Raw genomic sequence first — 24,951 nt, forward strand, 5'->3', positions numbered from 1 at the left:
GTCCACGCCAACACTGCTGAGCCCCAACTGAAACGGCCCAGATCACCAAGGTTGGCGACCAAAGGAATCCATATCGCCGAAGCAATGTCACCCCCAGCATCAGGAAATAGAACCCCTCCCAACAAGTGCAAGATGTATGCACGGGCGTAGCACTCAACACGCCATGGCTCAGCGTCGTCGTCAAGCTGTGAGAAGTTCTGACTCAGCCAAGACAGGGGTATTCCATTCTGCTTCTTCTTGCCCCCTTGCCCCTGCTCAATGTTCAGTGGAATGCCAAACAGCTGCTCCACTTGTGCACGCCATCCAGGATTCTCTGTCCTGCCCATCACGGCATGCCCCCGTAATGGGAGGGCCAATATCATAGCCACATCCTGTAGAGTGATGGTCATCTCACCACTGGGGAGGTGGAAGCTGTGTGTCTCAGGTCTCCATCTGTCCACAAGTGCTGTCAACGCAGGAGCGTTGAACACTGGCATTCCTCTACTCACGACCAAGGCCACCCCGAGCAACTCGGCCGCCCTTAGGTACGGGATGTACCTATCGTCGAACACTGGGGGGGCATGAGCTCTAACTCGGAGTGGTTGAAGTACCTGCAATAGCAATTGTAAATCAATTAGTTAATATAATGGGCAAACACACGCTACCGATACTTGTGTACAAGTGAATTAATGTCAATTCATACCCTCCCCGCCTCAATCGCAGCCCCGCGATGACGGGCCTCGTAGTACGCCTCCAAGGCTGGGTAAGTCGGCGGTTGTCCCTCCTCGGCCATCCTACATGACAAAGTAATAAATTCACCGTTAGTTACCAATATGACATACATTAAAAGAAAATGAATGCGATAATCCAAAATAAATAAATAGACATTAAATAGACAAGAATAAAACATGCATTGACTTAAGTAGGAAAACAAAATATTTACCTCTGTAACACTTATATTTTTTTTGGACTTCTTCTTTTTTGGACGCTTAGGACACTTAGGTTTCTTGTGACCCTCCTGGTGACACATCGAGCATCTATTTTGCACCGGCGCACCATCAAGTTGAACACATGAAGGTGGTTTCCTTCTAGAACCACCAAGACCCGAGTCAATTTCGTTCTTAAATCGCTTCGATCTCCTCTTCCCTCTTGTTTTAATCTTCAAATTTGGGTCAGCAACAAATTCTTCACCATCATACGGTGGCCACTGTGTGGGGTCGAGGTATGGCTCAAAGCGACTTGCCCATGTGCTCACAACGGCTCTTGAAGAGAAATGATACGGCATTCGGTTGGGAGATTCCTCATCAATTGCATGAATCAGATAAACGTGGATAAGATGTGAGCAAGGCATATGGTAGAGTAATGGCCTTTGGCAAGAACATGAGTTCCCCTCACCTTCAACTTTGAAGGCTCTTGCGCCGAATCTAACACCGCCACGCGTTATACCACCCCTCTCTGTGACCTCGTATGTCTTTTTCTGCTTATCGAAACACCTTGAAGTGTGTTTGTTCGCCTTACTTTTTTGTACCTTCATCTTACTATCAACCTTGGTGGACCAACGCTCCCCTAACTGGACTCGCTTCACTGCTTCATCATGTCTATTCACAAAGTAATCATTGCACTTCATAAACGTAAATGATACTATGGCCGTCACTGGAAGCTTACGAACACCAACTAGCACGCTATTGAACTGTTCGGCCATGTTGGTTGTCATGTAACCCCACCAGCGGCCATTTCTATCGTATGCACGAGACCACTTATCTTTATCCAACAACTCATTTTCAAGCCATTTACGAGGACCTTCGGGAATACGCTGCCTTAGTGCCTCAACATCCCTCTCAAATATCCACTTCTCATCAATCTGACATATCCTTAGGAGCTCTTTTGTTTGATGCTTGTCCGCACCAGCCTTGTGGAAATTAGCACTGAGGTGCCTCATGCACCATCGATGGTGAACCGGTGGCAATCCTGGAACAGGAGTCCTCATGGCATTCATTATACCAGCATGTCGATCTGAGATAATACAAACCTCCCTATGCGGCCCAACCACAACCCGTCGGACAAGATCGATAAACCAGCACCAGTCTCGTGAATTCTCTTTCTCCACCAAGGCAAAAGCTAAAGGTACAAGTTGGTCCTTCGCATCAGCTGATAATGCAGTCATCAAGGCACCACTGTATTTCCCAGTTAGGAAGGTTGCATCTATAGCTAGTGCTGGCCTGCAATGCTTAAAAGCCTCTATGGAAGGACCAAAGCACCAGAATGCACGCATAAAAATTTTCTTGGTCACTCCATCAACGTTGACAACCCGATCAGGATGAGTATCGATGTGGTAGACCATACTGGGATTTGTCTGCTTAATGGCTTGCAGCAAAGTGGGCAAACGGACATACGCTTCACCCTATTCACCGTAAATGAGCTTCATAGCCTCCTCTCGTGCCCTCCAAGCCTTGCCATACTTCACCCTATACTGGAAAACCTCAAATATATACAAAGCTAACGCAGAAGCAGAGAGTGTAGGTTGCAGTTTTATGGCATTGCATAACCTATTTGCTATGAACTTAGATGTCAGCTGCCGGTGGCTCCCTGAACCTTCGGTAGTAGCACAACTATGGTCCTTACCAACCCGTGATATCCTCCACGTGCCACAAGACCTCTTAGTTGCATGGACCTTCCATTTGCACCGTGGGTTTTCACATTTAACAGTGTACCTCCTGTTTGCGGCAGAATTGACAACACGGTATGGACGATGGTGCACGATGGCGTACTCCTGAAGCCATAGCTTCAATGCGACCATGGATGGGACCTCTAAACCCTTTCTGAGACCATCCACCTGGAATGGTTCTGGCAACTGATCTAGGTTGATGCCGCCATCTAGTATTGCACCATAGGCATGTGTTAGGTCCCTAAACTCAGGAATGTCCGGCTTCCTCCCAAACACCTTCTCAAACGCACGACATTCCTCTAATGCTAACTTGTCATTGTTAGTTAGTGGACGGAATGGACGGTCATCATCAGAGTCTTCAGCAAATTCAACATCATATTGCTCAACACTTGCCTCCTCGTCAACCTCCTCTCTATTGACTTCTACTGAGACAGAATCATGACCACCACTCAATTCGACATAAAAGTAATCATCTGGATTCACATATTGGCTTGCTACTTCCGTCGTGTATTTAGGGTTGCCTCCGTACAACGACCAATGCACACTCTCCGACAAATGTTCACTTAGATCAAGCCCCTCTTGTACTAACTCCCTTTTCATCTCCCTCGCTGCATCCACATCATCACTACCGCAATGTCTTAAATCATTTCCAAGCAAAGGTCTCTTCTTATTTCCTTCCCCCTCCAAGTCTTCTCGTACCAACTCAGTCTTACTTGCACCCCCTCCACGACGAGAAGAATATGTCATAAAATTCTTCTCAATGTAATGATAAGAAGGAGATTTGTTTAGATCCAAATTTTCTACGGTACGTACCAACTTTGATGCCAACACCTCTAGAGATCTAAACTGAGACTCTTTTACCAAATCAAAATAAACTTCCCATTCCAACTGACCTATCACATTTAATATATACTTATGCCCTTGACCAACATCGTATCTCCCATAAAAACGAATCTCCACATTATCCTCGGTCCATCCAAGAACTTCTTTCACTCGTGACCTTAGTTCATCTAGAGTTGGGTGGGTGGGAAACAAAATGGTCTTCAATGACATATCCTCAAACTCAACATGTGCACCAACATAAGGTTCCACCACTCTACCACCGTAGTAAACACGAACAATTCTATCCATCTACACCAAAAAATCAAATGTAACTTTGCAACATAAATTAAATCTTCATTCCTAAACGTAGTCCAAACCGACATATTATAACCAATGCATAACTTAATTTGTCCCAAAGCTACTACTCCAAAAAAAATATTTAATCTACCTACAACTATCAACAAGTTTACTAGTGCATTACACATTGAAATATTACAAATACTCCGTCATACAACCCAACCTAGTTCTAATTAACTATAATCAATTTCTATAATGCAACTAAAATTTTCTCCCCTTCATATAATTAATGGTTAAAAGTTTAACCTATAGGCTCTAGCATCAAGTCCATCAAATTAAATTTACTTTCATGCCTCAACCCTAATTTTTCATCCATCCATCCAACCAAACAATCCAAATATTAACATTACCACATATATGGTTAAAAAAATCATGACACCAATTAGTACATTGCAAACATGTAGCATTACAACAAGTAAATCCCAAGAACAAATGCTAAAAATCACAAATTTGGGCAAAAAAAGGGTTCTAGGGTTACCCTTCGATCTACAAATTTAACCAATAAAAACGAAAAAAAAGAGGGGGGAATGGAGGAGTCTACCTTTCTCTTCGATTTTCACAAAAAATCCCGCGAAAAACGAGTTCACATGGAGTGGATTTGAGGTGGGGAGGTGAGGGGGAGAGAGTGGGGAAGAACTGCTGCTGCTCAGCTCGGGCTGATGTTTGGGCGAAAATGGGAGTGGGGAGGAGAAAGGTGGTGGGGCCCATGGGGTTTAGGGGGGCGGCCCACAGAGAAGGGGCGTGCCAGCCATGATGGCGCCGTCGTATGAGGGGCGGCGCCAGTGTGGCTGGCGCCCCACGTCTGCCCAGTCAGCTCCTCCACGCCAGCCCTAGGGCCACGGTGGCACGGTCACGGCACCAGTATGGCTGGCGCTGCCATGTTGGGGTACGGTGCCAGTAACTCTGGCGCCCCAAAAAGGACCATTTTGGGTTTAAGATTTCCCAGGGGTCTATTTGTAAAATAAGTTTTCAAAAAGGACCAAAATGTAAAAAATTCAGATCACATCATACGATTGCTTCAATGTCCAGATGGTGATAGTAAAACTGGAACCAGGCTTGCTTGCGCCAGAGAGCATTCCATTGCTGCGGATGACACTGATAAACTTCATCTCATTGCCATTGCCAATGCACACTGTACGGGATGCCTGCGGAAATCCTGTGCGGTAGAGATCTGGAGAACAATGAGGAGCACCTTCGGCGGGCAACTGGACATACTGGAGATCAGGCTTTTCATGGTTGACATTACATAAAATCACCCCCCGGTAGAGATCAACCCAGCACAAGTAAGTGCCAAAAGGGACAACCTTGTGGGTTTGCCACCAGCGGATGTCACCCCTCTTAGCCTTGCCTCCACGGGCGGTGAGGAGCTTCACCTCCCACTCGCCAGCAGCCTTGGGAGATTCTCCATTGGAGCGGAGCATGAAAAGTTCCGCTGCCAGTGGCTCATCATGCTCGTCGTCAGCAATGGACGGATAGGGGCGGAGCTCCGCTACAACGAATCCTCGCTTGCCGGTGCGCAAGAGGCCGATGGATTGAGCATCCCTCATACGCCAGGGGGAGGTTCTGACCCACGAGTCCTTCGGCGCGGCGTAGAACTCGTCGTTGGTCGGGTAGGTGCGCGGGAGCAGCGAGAGCTCAGGGCCACCGGAGGGGTGAGCGCCAGCGGTGTACACGAAGTAGTCGACCGCGTACAAGGCCAGCGGACAGAGCCCCTCGAAATCGATCTCGAGGCGGAAGAGGACGGCGTCGTCGTGCGCAGCCACGACGGTGTCGAACGAGCCCATCTCGCGCTCCTCCGGGCAGTGAAGGAAGAGGCGGGACACGCTCGGCGGCGCGCTGAGCTCGAACGACACGCGGAGGAACTGGCCATTGCTGGCATGGACCTTCGCGGAGGTCACGCCATGGCGACAGTAGGAGGCGACATCCTTGCGGCAGATTTCAGGCTCTATGACCACCCAGTTAGCGATGGATGGAGACGGGTCGTCTGCCTCGCGTTCCATGGATGGGATGGATTGCTGCTGCTTCCGCCGGCGAGCTAACAATCGATCTAGGGCTCCTGACGCCGGAGGAGGAGGGGAAAGGCGAATGGAAGGCGAACGGCCGCGTTATTCAGGTTGTCTAGGTGGGCCCTAGGCCCTGGGCCATGAGAAAGTCTTCCTTCTGTTAAGGCAAGAAGAAAGTCCATTTACACTCCTCAACGCTAAGTTCCGCAGTATCTCCCCCGTTTTTCTTTTTCAAAGTGCTAAACGGTGCATCATTTATAAAAGGTTTCTATACGAAAATTATTTTTTAAAAAATCATATCGATCTTTCTTTTTTTAAAAAAAAAACCTAATACTTAATTAATCACGTGTTAATGGACCATTTTGTTTTTCAGAGATTTGTTCCCATCTCCTCCTAACTAACTCAGCTTAAGGCTGACATACTTAACTAGTTGGGTTTCGTTCATGTCCGTCAACCGCAAAACCTGATATGGAGCATTCTGACAGTATAAATGGTGTTCCTTGGAAATAATTAAAGTGGTTTTGGCTAGAAAAAAGTTTACTTGAGGTCCCTCATATTGTCGTCAAGTTTCAAGATCATCATGAACCGGAATAGCAAATATAATGTATCCCTAATATAGCAAAACCGGGCCACAATGGGCCTCAAAGCAGTATTGCCATCAGTTTTGGTTGATGTGATGACTGAGTTAGCGTGAGACCCATATGTCAGTAACCTAATGTTCTTCCAGCTCAGTCGTCTTTTGCCTCTCCTCCTTCTCTTCGTATCCCAATAAAGGCCTCCAAGGCAGGAGGTGACGGGCAGGGAGAAGGGTGGCGGTCGGCTGGGAGAAGCTCCATGACGATGGCCGATGGTCGGCATGGCTCCCAACGGCCGGGAGCGCTCGCATCATGGACCACCTGGAGGAGGAGCAGTGATGAGCCATCACCATGAGGTCGGCCTCAATCGAGCTCTACCGCCGGTGAGAAAATTGCATATCTACCATCGCAAAAGATTGGATTCGCTAAAATAGCATCACTTAAACGGGCTTCGTTAGAATACAACTTTCAACCATATCGTCTACGCTGAAATGCCATCCTGGACAATTTTGCCCTCAGGCTTTTTCCTCTCTCAAATTCCTCATCTTCCTGATCCGCAACACATGTGGCCATGGCGGTGGTGAGGAGAGCCGAGGGAGCCGCTATCTGTTCATCCAACACCAGCTCAGTAGCGCCCGTGCGATGCGCGCAAGGGGGATGAGGTGGCTCTGGCTCGGGCAAGGTCGGGAAGTGTGACATACCAAGAAATTAAAATATGAAAATCAATTATTTTGAAATCATTAAAAAAACTCATGGTGTTGTTCCTTCTTGTACATTGTCGGAGGGTGACCCTCTCTAGCGGGTGGCTGTGAGGCCCCCCTTCGTGAGTTCGGCCAGGGGACCGGGCGCAACGCTTAGGAACGTATCCTCACGTGAGCGAGGCAGATCTACCGGGATTAGGCTTGCGAGGTGGATGGTGAGAAAATGAGAGAGGGGGATTATACAGGTTCAGGCCGTTATGGAGCGTAATACCCTACTCCTGTGTGTGTAATGATCTTCGCGTGGTTACAGAGAGTTCGGATCCTGAGCGCACAAATCGTCTCCTTGACCCGCAGGGCACGGTCCTCCTTTTATAGACGAAGGGGAAGCCACATGCATCGCCCCTACACTCTCATCACCGGAAAGGGGCCCACATCGCCTGCATTAAGAAGCGTCTCATGTCTTGGGCCAAAAGCTATCCGTGCGGCCGCCCTCAGGTGGCCCCCACTGAAGTCTTTCGCCTGACACGGGGGACATCCTCCGTCATTCCCTATTAAATGCTTGGCGACTTCGTGGGCACACGCTCTTTAGCCATACCAACGAACCCATACATTGATCGATACCGACAAAAAAAGCGGGAATTTGGTAGAAATTTCGCATGATCTTGTTAGTTCGGTACTTCAGTCAAAGACGTCCGAGTGTCATTTTCCTAATTTCCTGCGTTTTTTTAAAGAAACACCGTTCAAACTTAGGTGCTCACAATAACATACTCACACCTATGAACACATGCACGTACATCATACTTCTATAAAATATCTTTCAAAAACTGATCCGGTATATCTTAATATTGATAAAGTCACTTTGCTGTCGTCGGACTCGTACCTTATCACCGGAAAATAAATAGCCGTAAATATAAGTTTAGTAATTAAATCCGAGTGAACGGTTGAGTCAAGATACTTCGTTAATTCCTGCAGGTTGATCGTGATTGTCATCACTACTCAGCAGCTAGGATAGGTACTCTGCTCCTCTCCATTCGGATGGCTACAATTTACAAATAGCCTAGCCTCTGATCGTTTGATCTACAACCGATAATAGTGGAAAAGGAAACGAAACAGCCATAAATAACTTAGTTTTATAGTTTTCACGTAAAACTTTTATATCTCTATTTTAACTATTTAAAAGCTAATACTGATAAGTAATAGAAAGTCAAGCTGAAATTAGTTTTTTTCATATTAGAAGTCGTTTTGATTATTTTTTTAATTCGAACTTATTTAAATTTAACTAAATCTATAGAAAAAAATAGCAACATCTATAACACCAAATTAGTTTCATTAGATGCAACATTGAATATATTTTAATAATATGTTTATTTTGTATTGAAATATTGTTATATTTTTCTATAAACTAGGTTAAACTTTAAAAAGTTTGACTTAAAAAAAATCAAAACTATAATAATATGAAATGGAGGGAGTAGCTACTGTTGATACTCATACGATGACCTGACAAATATTATGGGTGAAAATGAACGGTACGGTCGGATTATGGCATTTCCATATCCTAACCTATATTTTCTTTTAAATTTGGAGTCGGGTATGGGTAGTGCCGGATAACATATCACTCATCCCGTATCATATCCCGTATCATATCCCGTATTGTTTCCTTCGAATCGGATTCGAAAACGGATATCTATTTGTATATCTAATTCATAGGTATTAAATTATACAATATTACATGTGAGCTCGTAAAATAGTGGTTAACCAATCTTTTATCATGTTTGTAGGGGATTTATAATAGATTTTCATACATATTTTATAATATGGGACATACAGGCGGATACATATCTTCCCGTATCCTAACCCATATTTTCCAACGAATTCGGATTTGAACTTGGATAATATCGGGTATCCCATTTTTCCTCCTATATTCCTCCCGTGAGCCTCGGGTCAGGTGGGCAGTCGGGAAACACCTGCCCCATTTTCACCCCTATGGACAATGAGATGCATATAGTCACCCTACTGTGTACATACATACATACAGTAGAGTAGTGTGGCTTTCCGAGCACTACTACCCAGATGGTCTAAAACAGCACATTTATCGTACTGTTTGTTGGTACAATAATTGTACCATGTTTACTGTAGATCACAGTGGTACCACTATTAATTTTCTGGTTTGCTCCGCCTTCAATCTGGATCTAGATATGGATTTTTTATATTTTGGCATTTTCTTTAAAAAAACTTATTTTATAAATAGACCCCTACAAAGAATGAACTTTTTCTCAGTATCAGGTGTATTAGTGCCGAGGTTCAATGTCAAGGTGCCAATGGTATTGGTGCCACCAGGACCGAGGACCTATTTGCAAGAATGTTTTTTATATTTTAACCACTTTTGGAAAGAAAATATTACAAATAAGTTCTCATCACCAAAGTTATTAGTGTTGACCCCTTTCACATAAGTGACTTAGCGTATAAAGGGGGAGGATGTCGGCACCAATATCATTCGCGCCGACGCATTTAACCTTGACGCAAAAAATATTCATTTGTAGAATAAGTTTTTTTTTTAGTGTTTATTTGTAGAATAAGTCTGATCCTTCAGGCTTCAGCAAGACCCAAAGAAGGGGGAATTCTGAGTCTCTGACCGCAGCAGGTTGTATCCAATGCAATTGTCAATCAGAGTTGAGAGCTGCTTCGGAATCCTAAGTTAATTTCAGCACAAAAAATGATCACATATGAGGGTAAAAAAAAAAGGTAGGATCAGAGATAAGAAAAGGAAAAGTACCCAACAAATAATAATTTGTCTGAGCATCTCACACAAGGGGAAACAAAATGTTTCTGATCATCTCTATATATTCATCAAGTTCATCTACTGAAATATATAGCTGTGTACATATAAAAAGACGTATATTCCACACATAAATCCCACGAAGGATCCATTCCATCATAGGCATTGCTGTATCCAACAACAAAATGATGAACAGTACAGAAACAAACGAAATAAAATAACTATCTAGAGGTATGCAAAGACTTAGATTTCCATCTTTTGCAGTCAACCGCCTGGAGGACTCGATCACACTGATTAAGCGACTAGTTAAACTCGTCGTCGTTGATCGGTCAGTCAAGCACTCAAATGCAGTGTAGTTCACAGTGGAAAGCATTGAGATTAAACACGGTAACATGAAGCTTTTTCAGCACAGAGATTCGTAGGCGTTGTGTACGTACACTTTTGCCGGCTCAGTTGTGTGTGTGTATGTTTACTGAACATTTTTACTCTGACGTCCTAATTAACTCTGTCACCGAAGCTTGTTGAATTTTTTTTAAAAAAGTGATATTGCTTAAACTGGAATCTTCAGTACACTGTTGTTAGCAATCAGCATATATACTGCACGAGACCAATTCGTGAAATGATCCAAATATTATCGATCACAAGTCCCTATTATGGTGTTACGCACCATTATCAACTTACCATTGATGTCCAGATTTTTGCGATACAGTCCATACATATAGCGTAATGTGTAACCTTGTACTCCCTCCGTACTCGTAAAATAAGTCGTTTAGGACAATGTTTAAATCAAACTTTAGAAATATAAATCATGAATAACTCTCAAGTTGTTGAGTTTGAAAATATAAAAATTATATGAATAGATTTGTCTTGAAAAATACATTCATAAAAATATACATATATCACTTTTCAATAAATATTTTTATAGAAATAAGAAGTCAAAGTTGTGTTTGGAGACCGTGTCGCTGTCCAAAACGACTTCCTTCACAAGTAAGGGGGGAGTACTAATTAAGAAGCAGCAATTGAACGGCCAACTATAAACATGTGGACAGGTTGAGATATACATGAACCCATTTCCTCTAGAAGAAGAGGTTTTTTCTGGTACTGGGAAGTACTATCGAGATCACACTTTCTATTCCCTCCATCCCAAAATATAAGTATTTTTGGACTCTAACACGGTCTTCGAGATACTATTTTGACCAACAATATCTATAAAAGTAAAATATTTTAAATAAAAAGAGTTACATATTATGATAGTTTGTTTAATGATAAATCTAGTAACATCAATTTTATATAATTGATCTTTTTTATTTTTTGCTATTAATAGTCAAAGTTAAAAATGTTTGACTTGTTACTATGCTAAAAATACTTATATTTTGGGACGGAGGGAGTAGTGTTTAAGGTGATTTTTGGTATCTCAACACAGACACACACAAAATATATATACCACAACTATATACTGTAAGAACGTGTGGTAAATGGGTACTAATATGTGTGGTACATTTCCGTAAAAAAGCTTATAAGTACTATATTTGCACTCCACAGAAAATGAAAGCACAGGACGTAGGTAATACTAAGGCACTTATCGCAGTTGCCAGTAATGTGCAGACAAGTAGAGTTTACAGGATCCACATGCTGATGATCTCAGAGTATCTGCAATGTGAGCTCGGGATCAGTCCTTTGCTTATTTACCACGGTAAGAGTGCTCATTTTACTAAGAAAACGATAATGCAGACACATGATGTGATAAACCACCTTAGGAACATACTCCTATATAACAACGGCACATCATCATACTAGATTACCTTAGTTACTGCTGAGATGGGCTGCCTTAATTTTACGCAACCTTGCAGCCACTTCTCGCATGTCCATGCGCTCGTAGGGGGATGGCTTTGTGCAGCAAAGTCCAATGTTCAGCACTGAATGTAGACACTCCAAATCTTTTTCCTTCATGTCCACAAGAGTTTCATGGGATATACCATTTTGGTTCTCCAGTAATTCTGGGTCAACAACTTGTGATATCCTATCCGGAAAGTTCATCTCAACAAAAGTTGCAATGTTCAGGCCATCCTTGAACATATCGTCTGTTGGTCTCTTTCGTAAAAATATTTCAAAGAGAACTATTCCACAGCTATAAACATCTCCATAAGTTGAAACTTCACCACCAGCTGCATACTCTGTACAGAGCATAGCACATGAGAATAGTTCAGTCAAAATATTAAAATAGGAAGAAAACACTCCCAACTTAAACGGAAATATTGTAGAATGAAAGTAGGATTTACCCGGAGCAACATATCCAATGGTTCCATTAATTGCACTTGAAATAGTTGAGTCACCGGAAGATGATACAGTACAATCAACTTTGAACCTTGCAAGACCAAAGTCTCCAACATGTGCTATCATGTTGTCATCCAAAAGAATGTTGCCAGGCTTCAGATCACAGTGAACAATAGTTCCTTGGTTGTTATGGTGGAGATACTCCAATGCAGCAGCCACATCTACCACAATGCTTAACCGCTGAGCAAGTGCAATCTGGATCAAAGCTGAATTATTTTCATCGTTTTGAGTTGAGTATAGTATCATATGCAAGTCACCTTGTGACATAAATTCATACACTAGAGCTTTGAAAACATCCCCTTTAGAATCAATACTTGAGCATGCAGTTAGGATGGGAACAAGATTCCGGTGTCGCACATTTCTTAAAGCATGGCATTCTGTGATGAAGCTTTTTTGTGATCCTCTAGTCTGTAGACTGAAAACTTTCACAGCAACAACATTTCCATATTGCAACAATCTCCCTTTGTACACAGAACTATACCTTCCCCTGCCAATTAAATTGTATGTGGAGAAACCATCCGTTGCACTGGCAAGATCGTTGAATGAAACTTTTGAAAATTTTCTACCAAACGAAGTGAGAGACATGGATTTCCTCTCATTTCTTTTCCTCCAAAATAGTAAGGCAGATATTCCCATAGCAAGTGACACTATGCAGGCAAATGGAATCACAACTTTCAGCACTACTGATACCATGTGCTTAGTTGAACTTGGACGCCTAGAGGAGCACGGTGGTAGTTGTAGCATTGCTGCCCCACCGCAAAGACCTGTATTTCCAGCAATCCGAACGGCTGTTATGTTGCTGAATATACCTATTTCTGGTACTTCACCCTCAAGATTGTTGAAGGACAGATCTAGTTGTTGAAGATCCTGCAAACCACCAATAGACTTTGGTATGGATCCTGATAAGAGATTATGAGACAATTGAGCACTTCCAAGCTTTTTATGCTGCCAAATGAAGTAGGAATCCTTCCACTAAGAAAATTCTGATCCAATTTGATTTCCTCCATACTCTCACAATTACCCAGTGTATTCGGAATAACACCTGTTAGGTTATTTGATGAAAGCACCAGACTTTGTAATTGTTTGGCATTTCCCATTTCAATTGGAAGAGGTCCATCCAGTCTATTAGAAGATAGCTCAACCACCCTTGTTGTAGGAATGCTGAAGATCTCTCTTGGGATGTTACCATGAAGATTGTTGTTTGAAATATTCAGTACTTGTAGTACTTTGAGGCTTTCCAAACCTCGTGGTATATGGGCATAGAAGTGGTTAGAATCCAATAAGGCCTCTTCCAGTAGAGAAATTTGAGACTGATGATGGAATAAATCCGGTAAACATGTTATCAAATAAGGATATTACTTGCAAAGTTTTAAGATTTCCTAGCCAATCTGGAATTGGACCTGTAAAACAATTTGACTCCAATGCTAAACCTGACAGGTAGTGAAGATTTGCTATGCCAGGTGGAAAACGCCCTGACAATCTATTGCTTCCAAGGTATAACACTTGAAGTTTCACAGAAAAGTTGCCAAATGAATTTGGTATCTCTCCTTCTAATTGATTACTTGCTACTGATAATTTTTGTAGATTGGTGCCATTTTTTAGGTTATTCATAAACTCTAAGCCTTGAAGTTGATTAATTTCAAGGTTCACCCAGGAGAGTTCCTTAAGTTTGCCAATAGAACTAGGCACCACCCCTGTGAAATTATTTCTTGCAAGGTCAACCAAAAATAGCTTAGAAGCATTTGCCAAAGAACTAGGGATATGCCCACCGAACAAGTTGTTGCCCAAACCAAACATTTGTAGATTGGGCAGTGAACTACCAAGATTGGAGGGCAACTCTCCATGTAGATAATTGGTCCCAAGGTCTATAATAGCAAGGGAAGAGATATTAAGGATGGTTTGTTGAAATCTTCCTGAAAGCTTATTTCCAGAAGCAGAAAATTCTTGCAGAAAGCGTGATTTTCCAATTTCTCTTGGGATCTCGCCATTGATTTGATTGTGTTGTATAAAAAGTTCCGCTAATGTTGTAATGTTAAAAAGAGATGAGGGAATGGTTCCAGTCAGATTATTATTTGAAATATCCAGACCATAAAGGCTAGGAGGCAAATTGGCATCTGTAGGTACTTGTCCAACTAGGTGATTGCCACCTAGACCTAGCATCTTGAGATTAGAACAATTTGCAAAATCAGGTATCTCCCCTTGGAGTGTGTTATTACTCAAGTAGAGATATTTGAGGTGATGCAAATGACCAAGGGACAGGGGAATTTGTCCAGCTAGTAAATTTTCTTGGAGGAATAGATATCTTAGGAACGTTAGGTTCCCAAGAGAAGGAGATACTGTCCCTACTAAGCCTTGATCACCGAGGTTGAGAGAAATGACACGATGCGGAGCCTTCATCCTGCACTTGACACCTTCCCAACTGCAGACATGGTTGCTGTCATTCCAGGATATCAGTGCTTGCTGTGGATCAAGAGTAATAGCATTCTTGAATTCAAGCAGTGATAACCGATCTGCTTCATTTCCACTAAAGGAGTGGATGACAACATGTGCACTGCAAACCAAGAACACCAAGAGAAATTGCCCGGGTTCAATGAACTTCATGGCTAGCAAACCAAGAGCCTGATGACATGGATATATACAAGTGAGGCACAAAACTTAAATTGCTAACTGGTGTAAAGGCAAATATTTGTTTTGTTGACATTCGAAGTACCTGAGGGATTTCAATGGTTACTGCAGATGACCATTCATCTTATTTAAAAAATTATGCAATTATCATTTATTTTATTATGACTTGATTTATCTTCAAATGTTCTTTAAGCGTGACTTGATTTTTTATATCCGTATAAAAATTTTGAATAAGACGAATGATCAAACATTTGTCAAAAAGTTAAAGACGTCATATATTAAAAAATGGAGGTAGTAGTATTTAGTAATTGCTGATCATCACCTCAGATAAAATGGAACCAAAACGTCTCAAATCATTTGTATATATATGCATTACCTTTCCAGACAGAATGTGCTGTGTATATAACTAGACGTATTCTACACACAAATCCCCAAAAGCATGCAATCCAACATACACCAATCTATCCCAACAACAAAATGATGAACAGAAACGAATTAAATGAAAGATTGATATGCATGACTGAGATTACCAACGAGAGGAGCAGCTAGCCTGTCTCATGGGGCTCATGGTCATCGACAATTCGACTGCTTCTTTTTATAACAGAAGGATACCGTGGCTTTAATTAGCACAATCTTGGCATGCAAAGACTTGATTTGCAGTCAACTGCACGAAAGATTCCAATCAGGCGCCAGTTTTCTTCAGAAAGGATGCACAATCTGCAGTTGAAGACATGAAGTGTGGAGGACTGCCTAACTCATCGTGATTGTCAGTCAAGTGCTCCACTCGCATGGCTGTGGGTGAAGACGAACGTCGATGGCTTTAGCACTATCTCCACTCCCATGCACTCTGCTTCCCTGTAATGAGTGTTGTATGTACCAGAGTGCGCAAGGTTCAGTCACCCACCTATCCTATCCATCTTTGTCATTTCTTCCTACTGCTTCCCTGGAATTTGTTGTGTAGGATTAAGGTTAGTATTCAGCAGACTTTCCTTGATCAAATACATATGTAATTGTAAAATTAGTGTAGTATATATTAGTAACATCTGATATTCAGCACACTTTCACTGATCAAAGACATGGAATTGTAAAATTAGTATATATGTACTACTGAATATTTTAGTCTGATGTCCTTTGTCACTTCGCACTGAAGCTTATAGAGCAGATCGAGCAACTACCTAATTCAATCTTAAAAAGATATACAGCTGCTGAACTGAAGTTGTAAATGATTCACTGTAGTTAACAAATCACCATATTAATTCTGCGAGACCAATTCACAAAGTAAGAGTTCTGAAGAAGATTCAGAGTGACAAAATGGTTCAGAGTTTCAGAAAAAAAAAAAAGATTGAGCTTTTGGGATAGTGGTCAAAACCTCAGCGGTAATCCCCAGTCTGGCTGATAGGTGTCGTCGATTCGAAGAAAATTCAGGAGTAGAAGCCTGTTGCAGTGCGGTGGCGTGACGTAGTAGATCGCCGACGAGGAGCAGGTCGGGCTGGTTTCCGGCGATGTGATCGATCGAGGCCGCGGCCGCCGGATTGATATATTTTCGTGAGATATGGGCCAGAGAAAGCGGAGAAAATCGTCGCTCATCGCTGCATTGGTAGCCGTACGTCGTCCGATCCTGGATGGAGCCCTGAAACCCGGCGCGCATGGCGGATTTGGCATCGGCTAGCACAAGCTCCAGCCGTCACGCTCCAATACGCATCCTCACTACTGCTGCCGCCGCCGCCGCCGTTCGCTGGCTCGCCGCAGAGCTGAACAGCCTATCTGATGCCCATATAAGAATGCTTTTTTTTTTGGAATCGGTTTTGCTATTTCACTTTGCTACAGATTTGTGTCCGTAAAATATTGCATCAAGATTTGTGTTTACATAGATCTAACTTGTAGTTATATTTTTTTCTCCGGGCAACTTGTAGTTATATTAAGTTACAGAACTTAGTTATAGTGCACTTACGCTCTATTACGGTGTATCAAAATTAGATTTTACAACTGTTTTTTCCTCTAAATTTATGATTTTTGAAATATTTATCCTTTTTTGTTAATTCTTTTAAAATAAGCCATTCATTGGTTGAAAATTCTGTAAGATTTGAAGCTCCAAGTCTATCGAAAGATTAATAGGTAGTCTCATTTTAAATTAGGTCCACATAAACAATGGCCGCTTAGCAAATAAGTCTCTGTTTTCTACCACTATGATTTGTTTTATATAAAAAAAATAAAACACATCAACACTATAACTTGCGAGGTGGGTGTAATTTAGTCACTTCTCTTACAAGTTGCATAAATAAGTTACTCAACTTATTTCAGTGGTGGAAATTACATAAATCACGTGTCATGACATCCGTAAATTATAGTTTAGTAAATATGATCAAGTACAATAATTTGTGGTCATCATCACAAAGGGAAATAAAATGCATGTAATCAACTTCGTGGAGTACAGAGCTAGTTGTATATATAGCGAGACATAAAAGATGTAGCTTCAGGCAATCATCCCAGTTGCCAAAGATGTATTGACAAGTACAGAGTCTACAGGGTCCAGTCCACAGACTTATGATTTTGGGATATCTGCAACGTAAGCTCAGCATCAGTTTTCCTGCTTAAATGTTATTTTACTAAGGAAAGAACAATGCACATATAATATGAGAAACAATCTTGGAGATAACAAGGCCATATCGTCCAAAACTAGATTACCTTAGTTGCCACTGAGAAACACCTCTTTGATTTTACTAAGCCTTGCAGCCACTTCTCGCATGTCCATGCGCTCATATGGGGATGTCTTTGTGCAGCAAAGTCCAATGTTTAGTACTGAATTTAGACAACCCAAGACCCTTTCTTTTATACCCACATGTGTTTCTTGTAGTAATTCTGGGTCAACAATCTGCGGTAACCTATCTGGAAAGTTCACCTCGACAAACTTGACAATGTCGAGGCCATCCTTGAACATATCGTCGGTTGGTTTTTTTCGTAAAAATATTTCTAGTAGAACAACCCCAAAGCTAAAGACATCTCCATAGGTCGACACTTCAGCACCTGCAGCATACTCTATGGACCGCCATAGATGGGAACAGTTTACTCGAAATGTTACTATGCTGAAACAATTCACAGTTTAGAGGGAAACACAAACACAATTTGGAAATGAGCATTACCTGGGGCAACATATCCAATGGTTCCCTTTATTGCAGTTGAGTAAATTGAGTTGGAGTCATTGGATCCCATGAAGTCAATTTTGAACCTTGCAAGGCCAAAGTCCCCAACATGAGCTATCATATCGTCATCCAAAAGAATGTTGCTAGGCTTCAGATCACAATGGACAATAGTTTCTTGGTTGTTATGGTGGAGGTACTCAATTGCATCAGCTACATCCACAATGATGCTTAATCTTTGAGCAAGTGTGATCCGGTTACCATGATTTTCCCCGTTGAATTCTTCAGCTCCGGTCGAATGAAGTAATTTATTCAAATCCCCTTGTGGCATGAATTCATACAATAGAGCTTTAAAATCATTTCCATTGGAACTAGTGCTCGCACATGCAGTTAGGATAGGAACTATATTGCGGTGTCGCAATTTTCTTAGTGCATTGCATTCTGTGATGAAGCTCTTTTGTGCTCCCATTGTCTCTAAGTTGAACACTTTCACTGCAACCACCTTTTCGTCCGTAAATTTCCCTTGATACACAGAACTATACCTTCCTCTTCCAATTAAATGTGATGTTGAAAACCCCTCTGTTGCTTTGGCAAGATCATGGTAAGAAACTCTGACAAATTTCCTACCAAATGAGGGTAAATCTATAGATTTTCTCTTCTGTTTTCTGTTCAGAAGTAACAAGATAGATATGATCATAGCAAGTGACAACACGCTAGCTAATGGGATGACGATTTTTAGTACAATAGATTGCTTGTGCTTAGTTGAGTCAAAAGGGATGATAGAGCATGCATGTAAATGTAGCTCTGGCACTCCACCACAAAGGGCCTCGTTACCATCAATTTGAATGGCACTTGCATTCTTGAATATTCCTTTTACTGGGACCTCACCTTTAAGATGGTTGAATGAAAGATCTAGTTCCTCGAGAAGTTTGAGGTTGCCAAGAGATGGTGGTATAGATCCTGACAAGTTGTTCTGAGACAAGTTGAGAACTTTTAGGTTGAGTATGTTGCCTAATGTAGTGGGGATGCTTCCGCTAAATATATTCTGATCCAACGTTATTTTTTCCAAGCTTTCACAATTACCTAAAGTGTTAGGAATATCCCCAGATAGCTTATTAGACGAAAGCCTCAAATACGTGAGTTGCTTGGCATCACCTACTTCTATTGGGATACTTCCATCTAGGTTGTTGAAAGATAAATCAATTAGAATCAATGATGGAATTTTGAATATCTCCTTTGGTATCACACCCTGAATATTGTTATATCCAATAGTCAACTGTTGAAGTTTGTGATTTCCCAAGCTTGGCGGTAGATGCCCATAAAACTGATTTGAGTGTAGATAGAGATATACTAATTGAGATAAATTTGAAAGGGATGAAGGTATAATCCCTGTAAAGTTATTGTTATATAAGCCTATTAATTGCAAATTTTGTAGACTGCCGAGCCATTCTGGAAGGACTCCTGAAAAATTATTGCTATCGATTGATATGCTAATCAGGTTGTGAAGGTATTGGAAACCAGGAGGAAAACCCCCTGATAATTGATTTCCTCCCAAAAGTAGTAGTTGAAGCTGAACAGAAAGGTTACCTAATGAACTTGGTACATGGCCTTCTAGACAGTTATCAGATATTGAGAGAAGTGTCAAACCGGTGCAGTTTGCTAAGCTGCTCATGAACTCCCAGTCTTGCTTGTTGCGTGCATGGAGTTGATTTTTTTCAAGATTTAGCCGATATAATTCTGTAAGTTTCCCAATAGTGCCAGGTATGACCCCAGTGAAGTTATTACTTGATATGTCAACATGTTGCAGCTTGGAAGCGTTTCCTAATGAGTTTGGGATATGCCCTCGGAAGAGGTTAGAGTCTAATACAAATAGTTGGATTTGGGGCAGAAAATCAAAGAGATTGGAAGGTATTTCTCCACTTAGATAATTAGAGCTAAAACCAAGACGCACAATAGTAGAAATGTTCAAGATGGCTCGTGGAAACCCACCTGCCAACTTATTCCCATCAGCATAGAGGATCTGTAGCATGGGAAACCCAGCAAACTCATGTGGGATGTTCCCCTTGATACTGTTATCTGCGATGCTAAGCCGTTGTAGCGATGTGATATTGGCAAGAGAGGAGGGGATGGTCCCAGTAATATTATTAGATGTAAGAATCAAATCTTGAAGCCGAGGGGGAAAATTACTGTTGAATTGTCCAACTAAGTGGTTGCGACTGAGCCAAAGAGACTTGAGATTGGAACAGTTTGTAAAGTCAGGTATGTCTCCTTGTAGTGTGTTATTGCTCAAGTAGAGGCTTTCCAGGTGATGCAGATGACCAAGGGACAAAGGGATCTCTCCTCTGAATGAATTGCTGGATAGGGAGAGAAATTTCAGGAATGTCATGTTGCCAAGTGCAGGAGATATTTGCCCTTCTAAACCTCGATTTGTAAGGTTCAGAGAAATGACACGATGTGGAGTTTTAACCCTGCACAAGACACCTTCCCAACTGCAAAAGTAATTGCTGTCATTCCAGGACATCAGGGCTTGCTGTGCATCGAGACTTATTGCTTTTCTGAATTCAAGCAATGAGAGTCGATCTGTCCCGTTCCCATATAATGAATTGCACATGATTTGGACTACACTGCTAGCCATAATCACCAAAAGACACAGTCCAATTATAATGATCTTCATGACCAATTCACCACTGCCAAATCTACATATAATAAATTAAAGCAAGATATTACAAAAAGTCCATAATGTGAAGAAATAGTTTTTTTCTTGTAAAGAAACATGGAAAAATGTCACCTACTCTTTCCATTTAAAAATATAAGACGTATTAGGTTTCTACATGGTCTGCAACATTGTATTTTAACTATTAGTTTTTATTATAAAGAACTACAAAATTAGCCTCACGTGAAAATATTTTCAAATACAAACCTAGTGATACTATATACATTCAAATACGAACCTAGTGATACTATATACATGACACTAAACACATGTATTTTTATATAATTTTTAGCCAAAATTTTAAAGTATTGACTTTGTGGAAAACAAGGACACATTGTATTTTCGAACGAATAGAATAGTACTCCCTCCGTTTCATATTGTAAGTCGTTTGACTTTTTTTCTAGCCAAACTATATTAAGTTTGACTAATTTATAGAATAATACAGTATTATTTTTAACACAAAACAAACATATTATCAAACTATATTCAATGTTAGATTTAATGAAACTAATTTCATATTTTAGATGTTGTTGAATCTTTCTGTAAACGTGGTCAAACTTAACAAAGTTTGACTAGAAAAATTGTCAAATGACTTATAATATGAAACTGAGGGAGTATATTACTAGTAAAGGTGTTAAAAAGTGTATTCATCTTAATTTGTTAAGAAGTACTTAGTTACCTACATGAGGAATTAATTATGATTCGGATTTGTTTTCCTTTCTAAAGACTTGTGGCCGAGCAAAAGATAATTTGAAAGGAATAACTTTTTTTGCGAGTGTTTTTAGTGTTCAGAACAGTTGCAACAAGCTTAAAATCATATGAAACATATGCATATCGTGGTGGGAAAAGTATGAATTACCCCCTTGAACTACTAGGATAATACGTATGACCCCCCAAACTACAAACTTAGACATTTGACACCCTGATTCATCAAACCGAACGAATCCCCTCACCCCCTCGTCGGCGAACGCATGTGGCGGGAAAGCATCGACACGATAGCATGCTTGTTGTGCCGTCTACTAGTGAGCTTTGCGTCCTTCCGCTGCCTCCTCGAGCAAGCACCGCCACCATCTCCTCAAGCAAGCTCCACCGCCAGTGCCTCCTCTCTAGCAAGCTCCGTCGTCACCTCCTCCTCCAGCAAGCTCTGTAGTCACTGCCTCCAGCATGGATATTTGGGGCGGCATCCTCTACCGTAGAGGATGGAGACTACCACCGTCGCCAGCTCCATGGAGGGAGTCACACAGGTTAAAGGATGGAGGTTGTCGCCATCGCCAGCCTATGGAGGGAGTTAGTCCACCGCCCTCTTGCCTGCTCCGTCCAGAGGTAGAGAGAGAGAGAGATCGAAGGGGAAGAAGGCAGAAGAAAAGAGAAGAAGGGAGAGATGTAGCTGACAGTTGGAGCCTACTTATTTGTATAACATTTTTAGCTGACTGGATCGCTAAGTTTACGCCACGTAGGATCAAAACTACTCTGGAACAGGTTAGGGGTGTAATTTGTCCGGTTTGATGAATTGGGGATGTCAAATTTTTATTTTTGTACTCTTGCAATATTTCACGGAGGGGGGTAATTCTTACTTTTTCCTATCATGGTGATGAATCTGTGTTAGCAATAGTTGCAATAAACACCTTTTCGGCTGTCACGTAAAACGGTGTATTGCAAATATCAAAGAAAAAAGAATCTATTCATAGTATCAAGACAATGATTTATCGCCCCGTGGACACATTAGCATTTTTCACTGCATAATGGTTACCTGTAACAGCATGTTTATAAAATCCCAGATATGCACGTCTGTATAGTAAACCGTTTCGTGTAAGGCGGTTAACCTAATATAGCATGGTTTGAGCACCAAAGATTATAAACAGTCCTTCATCCACATGAACTTTTAATATGGTACAAAAACACTACAATCACATCTCGAACACTTGGGACCAAACCATGGCAAGATGTTACCATCACCCCCGTCTTCGTCTGAGGAACTGATCCCTAGTTAATTCAGGTTTTAGATGCAGAGTCTTTTATTTTTGAAACCTAATTAGACGCAGAGTCTTACACTAGCTTGGAAGTACTATGCTCCATAATGGCACATGTGATGAAAAGCAAGCTAACACTGTGTTAGCTCTTTCGGGTTGGGAACCCACGTCTCCTCCACACGAAAAACGGAGCGGTCCATTAGCGCGTAATTAATTAAGTATTAGTATTTTTTTAAAAATAGATTAATTTGATTTTTGAAAGCAACTTTCGTATAGAATTTTTTTTAAAAAAAAGCACCATTTAGCAGTTTGAAAAGCGTGACCGTGGAAAACGAGATAGGTGAGTTGGGAAAGTGGGGGAAAGAACTCAGCCAAATTAAATAGTGATACATTTCCTCGGTTCCATAAGGGCAAGTTTTATAGTGGAGGTGCATGTCACATCTAATTTGGACCATGTCATCTTCTCATTAATTAAGAGGCAACACATACAACACATCACATCTAATACAAAACCCCAATATTAGTCTACTCTCAATTCATCTTTCCCTTTTCTTGAAGATTGTGTAGAGGTTGCCCCTTGCATGAGGGGTGGCTCATTCTCTCTCTCCCCTAACTTCTCTCCTCCACCTCATTATCTAATCTTATGTGGCAAATTTAGGGGCAATATGTAGAGGCTTATAGTACTTGCCCTAATAGGTTTGTTTTTAGCTCCTTCCATTTGTCCTAAATAAGTTTAGGGCACCTTTGAATCAAAGGAATTATGAAGGAATTTCATAGGATTGAAATCCTATAGGAAATTTTCCTATGTAGCCCTTTGATTCAAAGGATTGGAGTGTTCCAAATTCTACAAAATTTCTATGGAATGGCTTATTGCATATAGGTTTTGGAGGAAATTTAGCACGAGGTCCAACCTCTTGGTAAGAATCATTTGAGTCTATCTCTCTCATCCAATTCCTATGTTTTTCTTGTAGTCCAATCAAACGATCATTCCTATGTTTTGCAATCCTCTGTTTTACACTTACATTCCTATCAGAATCCTATGTTTTTCCTATTCCTCAGTTTTTTTTATTCCTACAATTCAAAGCGGCCCTTATTTTTAGAGTAATTATTGCATCAGAGTTTGATAAAGTAAGGTTATTGTATTGGGATGTAATAAAGTAAAGTTATCGTAGTCTTTTTTTTATTTTATATTGATATGTACGTGTAAGATAGGTGAAAAATAAACTTAACGAGACACAAATATTATGTCAGGGTTAGGCTGTAAAAAATAACAGAATTTTCCGTACTTAATTGTTACCCCTTTTATTAATGTACGTAGTATTATGGAAATGAAATAGCCGCAACAAACAAGCAGAGATGCTTACAGCTAGGTCGGCTGCAGGCTGCCGGCACTCGAATCAAGCTGCCCAATTGTTTAAAGGCGACTGAAGACCTGATTGATTGAATCCAAAATAACAAATTATTTTGCGGAACACCGATGGATCGATCGAGCAACAAAACTAGCTTAGTAAAGCAACCGAGGGCAGAATGATGTATACTTGCACGCACGGTACGTGCCTTAATTTATAGGCACAACGAACCAATTGAAACGTAATCTCATCAGTCTACTACTTTAGTGACTGACTTTGCGGGCCTTGCTTCGACGTCGCGATGAGTTGCAGCTTGTACAATAATAAGGTGGTTAGTAGGAAGGCGTCAGACTTGGGTAGTTTGAGATCGACATTAATTTAAGTGGAAGAAGTCGCTGTGAGATTGACTGGCCTCGTCGTTACGTTTACGCTTACAGCTATGAGCTACTTGCTCCGTTTCACAATGTAAATTATTCTACCATTTTTCACATTAATATAAATGTAGGAAATGTTAGAATAACTTACATTGTAAAACGGAGGGAGTAAAATTTTAATTTTATAACTTAATTTTATGATTTTGTACTTCTTTTATCATAATTTATTTTACATTATTATTTACTTTTGAATTACTAATTACTCATAAATTAGTCTTTATTTACTAATAAGTCATTCCGATAAGGGTACACGTCGTCAATCGATATTTGCATTGCATGAGGACAACCTAATTAATCAATCGATTGGCAGTCGCGAGTGCATGTTTGGCATCCCCTTTTTTTTATTTTTGGAAGATAGTTAAGAATTATCTTTGCCATGCTTGTAAAAGTAAGTTTCTACCAAATGGTAGGTTTAGAATATACTCCCTTGTTTTTTTTTAATTCAAACTTCATTAATTTTATTGATCATATGTGCTCAAAACAGACAGCTCTTGGTTCTCAAACACCCTCC

At 41.0% G+C, this 24,951-nt stretch overlaps 1 protein-coding gene and 1 pseudogene across 1 annotated transcript; both read right to left on the reverse strand.

Moving 5' to 3' along the window:
- Nucleotides 1–11,379: 11,379 nt before the first annotated feature.
- Nucleotides 11,380–16,540, reverse strand: LOC127755091 (probable LRR receptor-like serine/threonine-protein kinase At3g47570; annotated as a pseudogene).
- A 593-nt stretch (nucleotides 16,541–17,133) lies between these two features.
- On the reverse strand, nucleotides 17,134–24,161 carry LOC127755270 (probable LRR receptor-like serine/threonine-protein kinase At3g47570). The gene is made up of 4 exons (XM_052280928.1): nucleotides 24,022–24,161; nucleotides 17,978–20,670; nucleotides 17,523–17,873; nucleotides 17,134–17,396 (listed from the first exon to the last, which is right to left on the reverse strand). The coding sequence occupies exons 2-3, from the start codon at nucleotides 20,646–20,648 to the stop codon at nucleotides 17,524–17,526; spliced, it is 3,021 nt and encodes a 1,006-aa protein (XP_052136888.1). The 5' UTR covers nucleotides 20,649–20,670; nucleotides 24,022–24,161; the 3' UTR covers nucleotides 17,134–17,396; nucleotide 17,523.
- Nucleotides 24,162–24,951: the final 790 nt, after the last annotated feature.

This window comes from Oryza glaberrima, chromosome 11 (genome assembly GCF_000147395.1).
Source record: "Oryza glaberrima chromosome 11, OglaRS2, whole genome shotgun sequence".
NCBI lineage: Eukaryota > Viridiplantae > Streptophyta > Magnoliopsida > Poales > Poaceae > Oryza > Oryza glaberrima.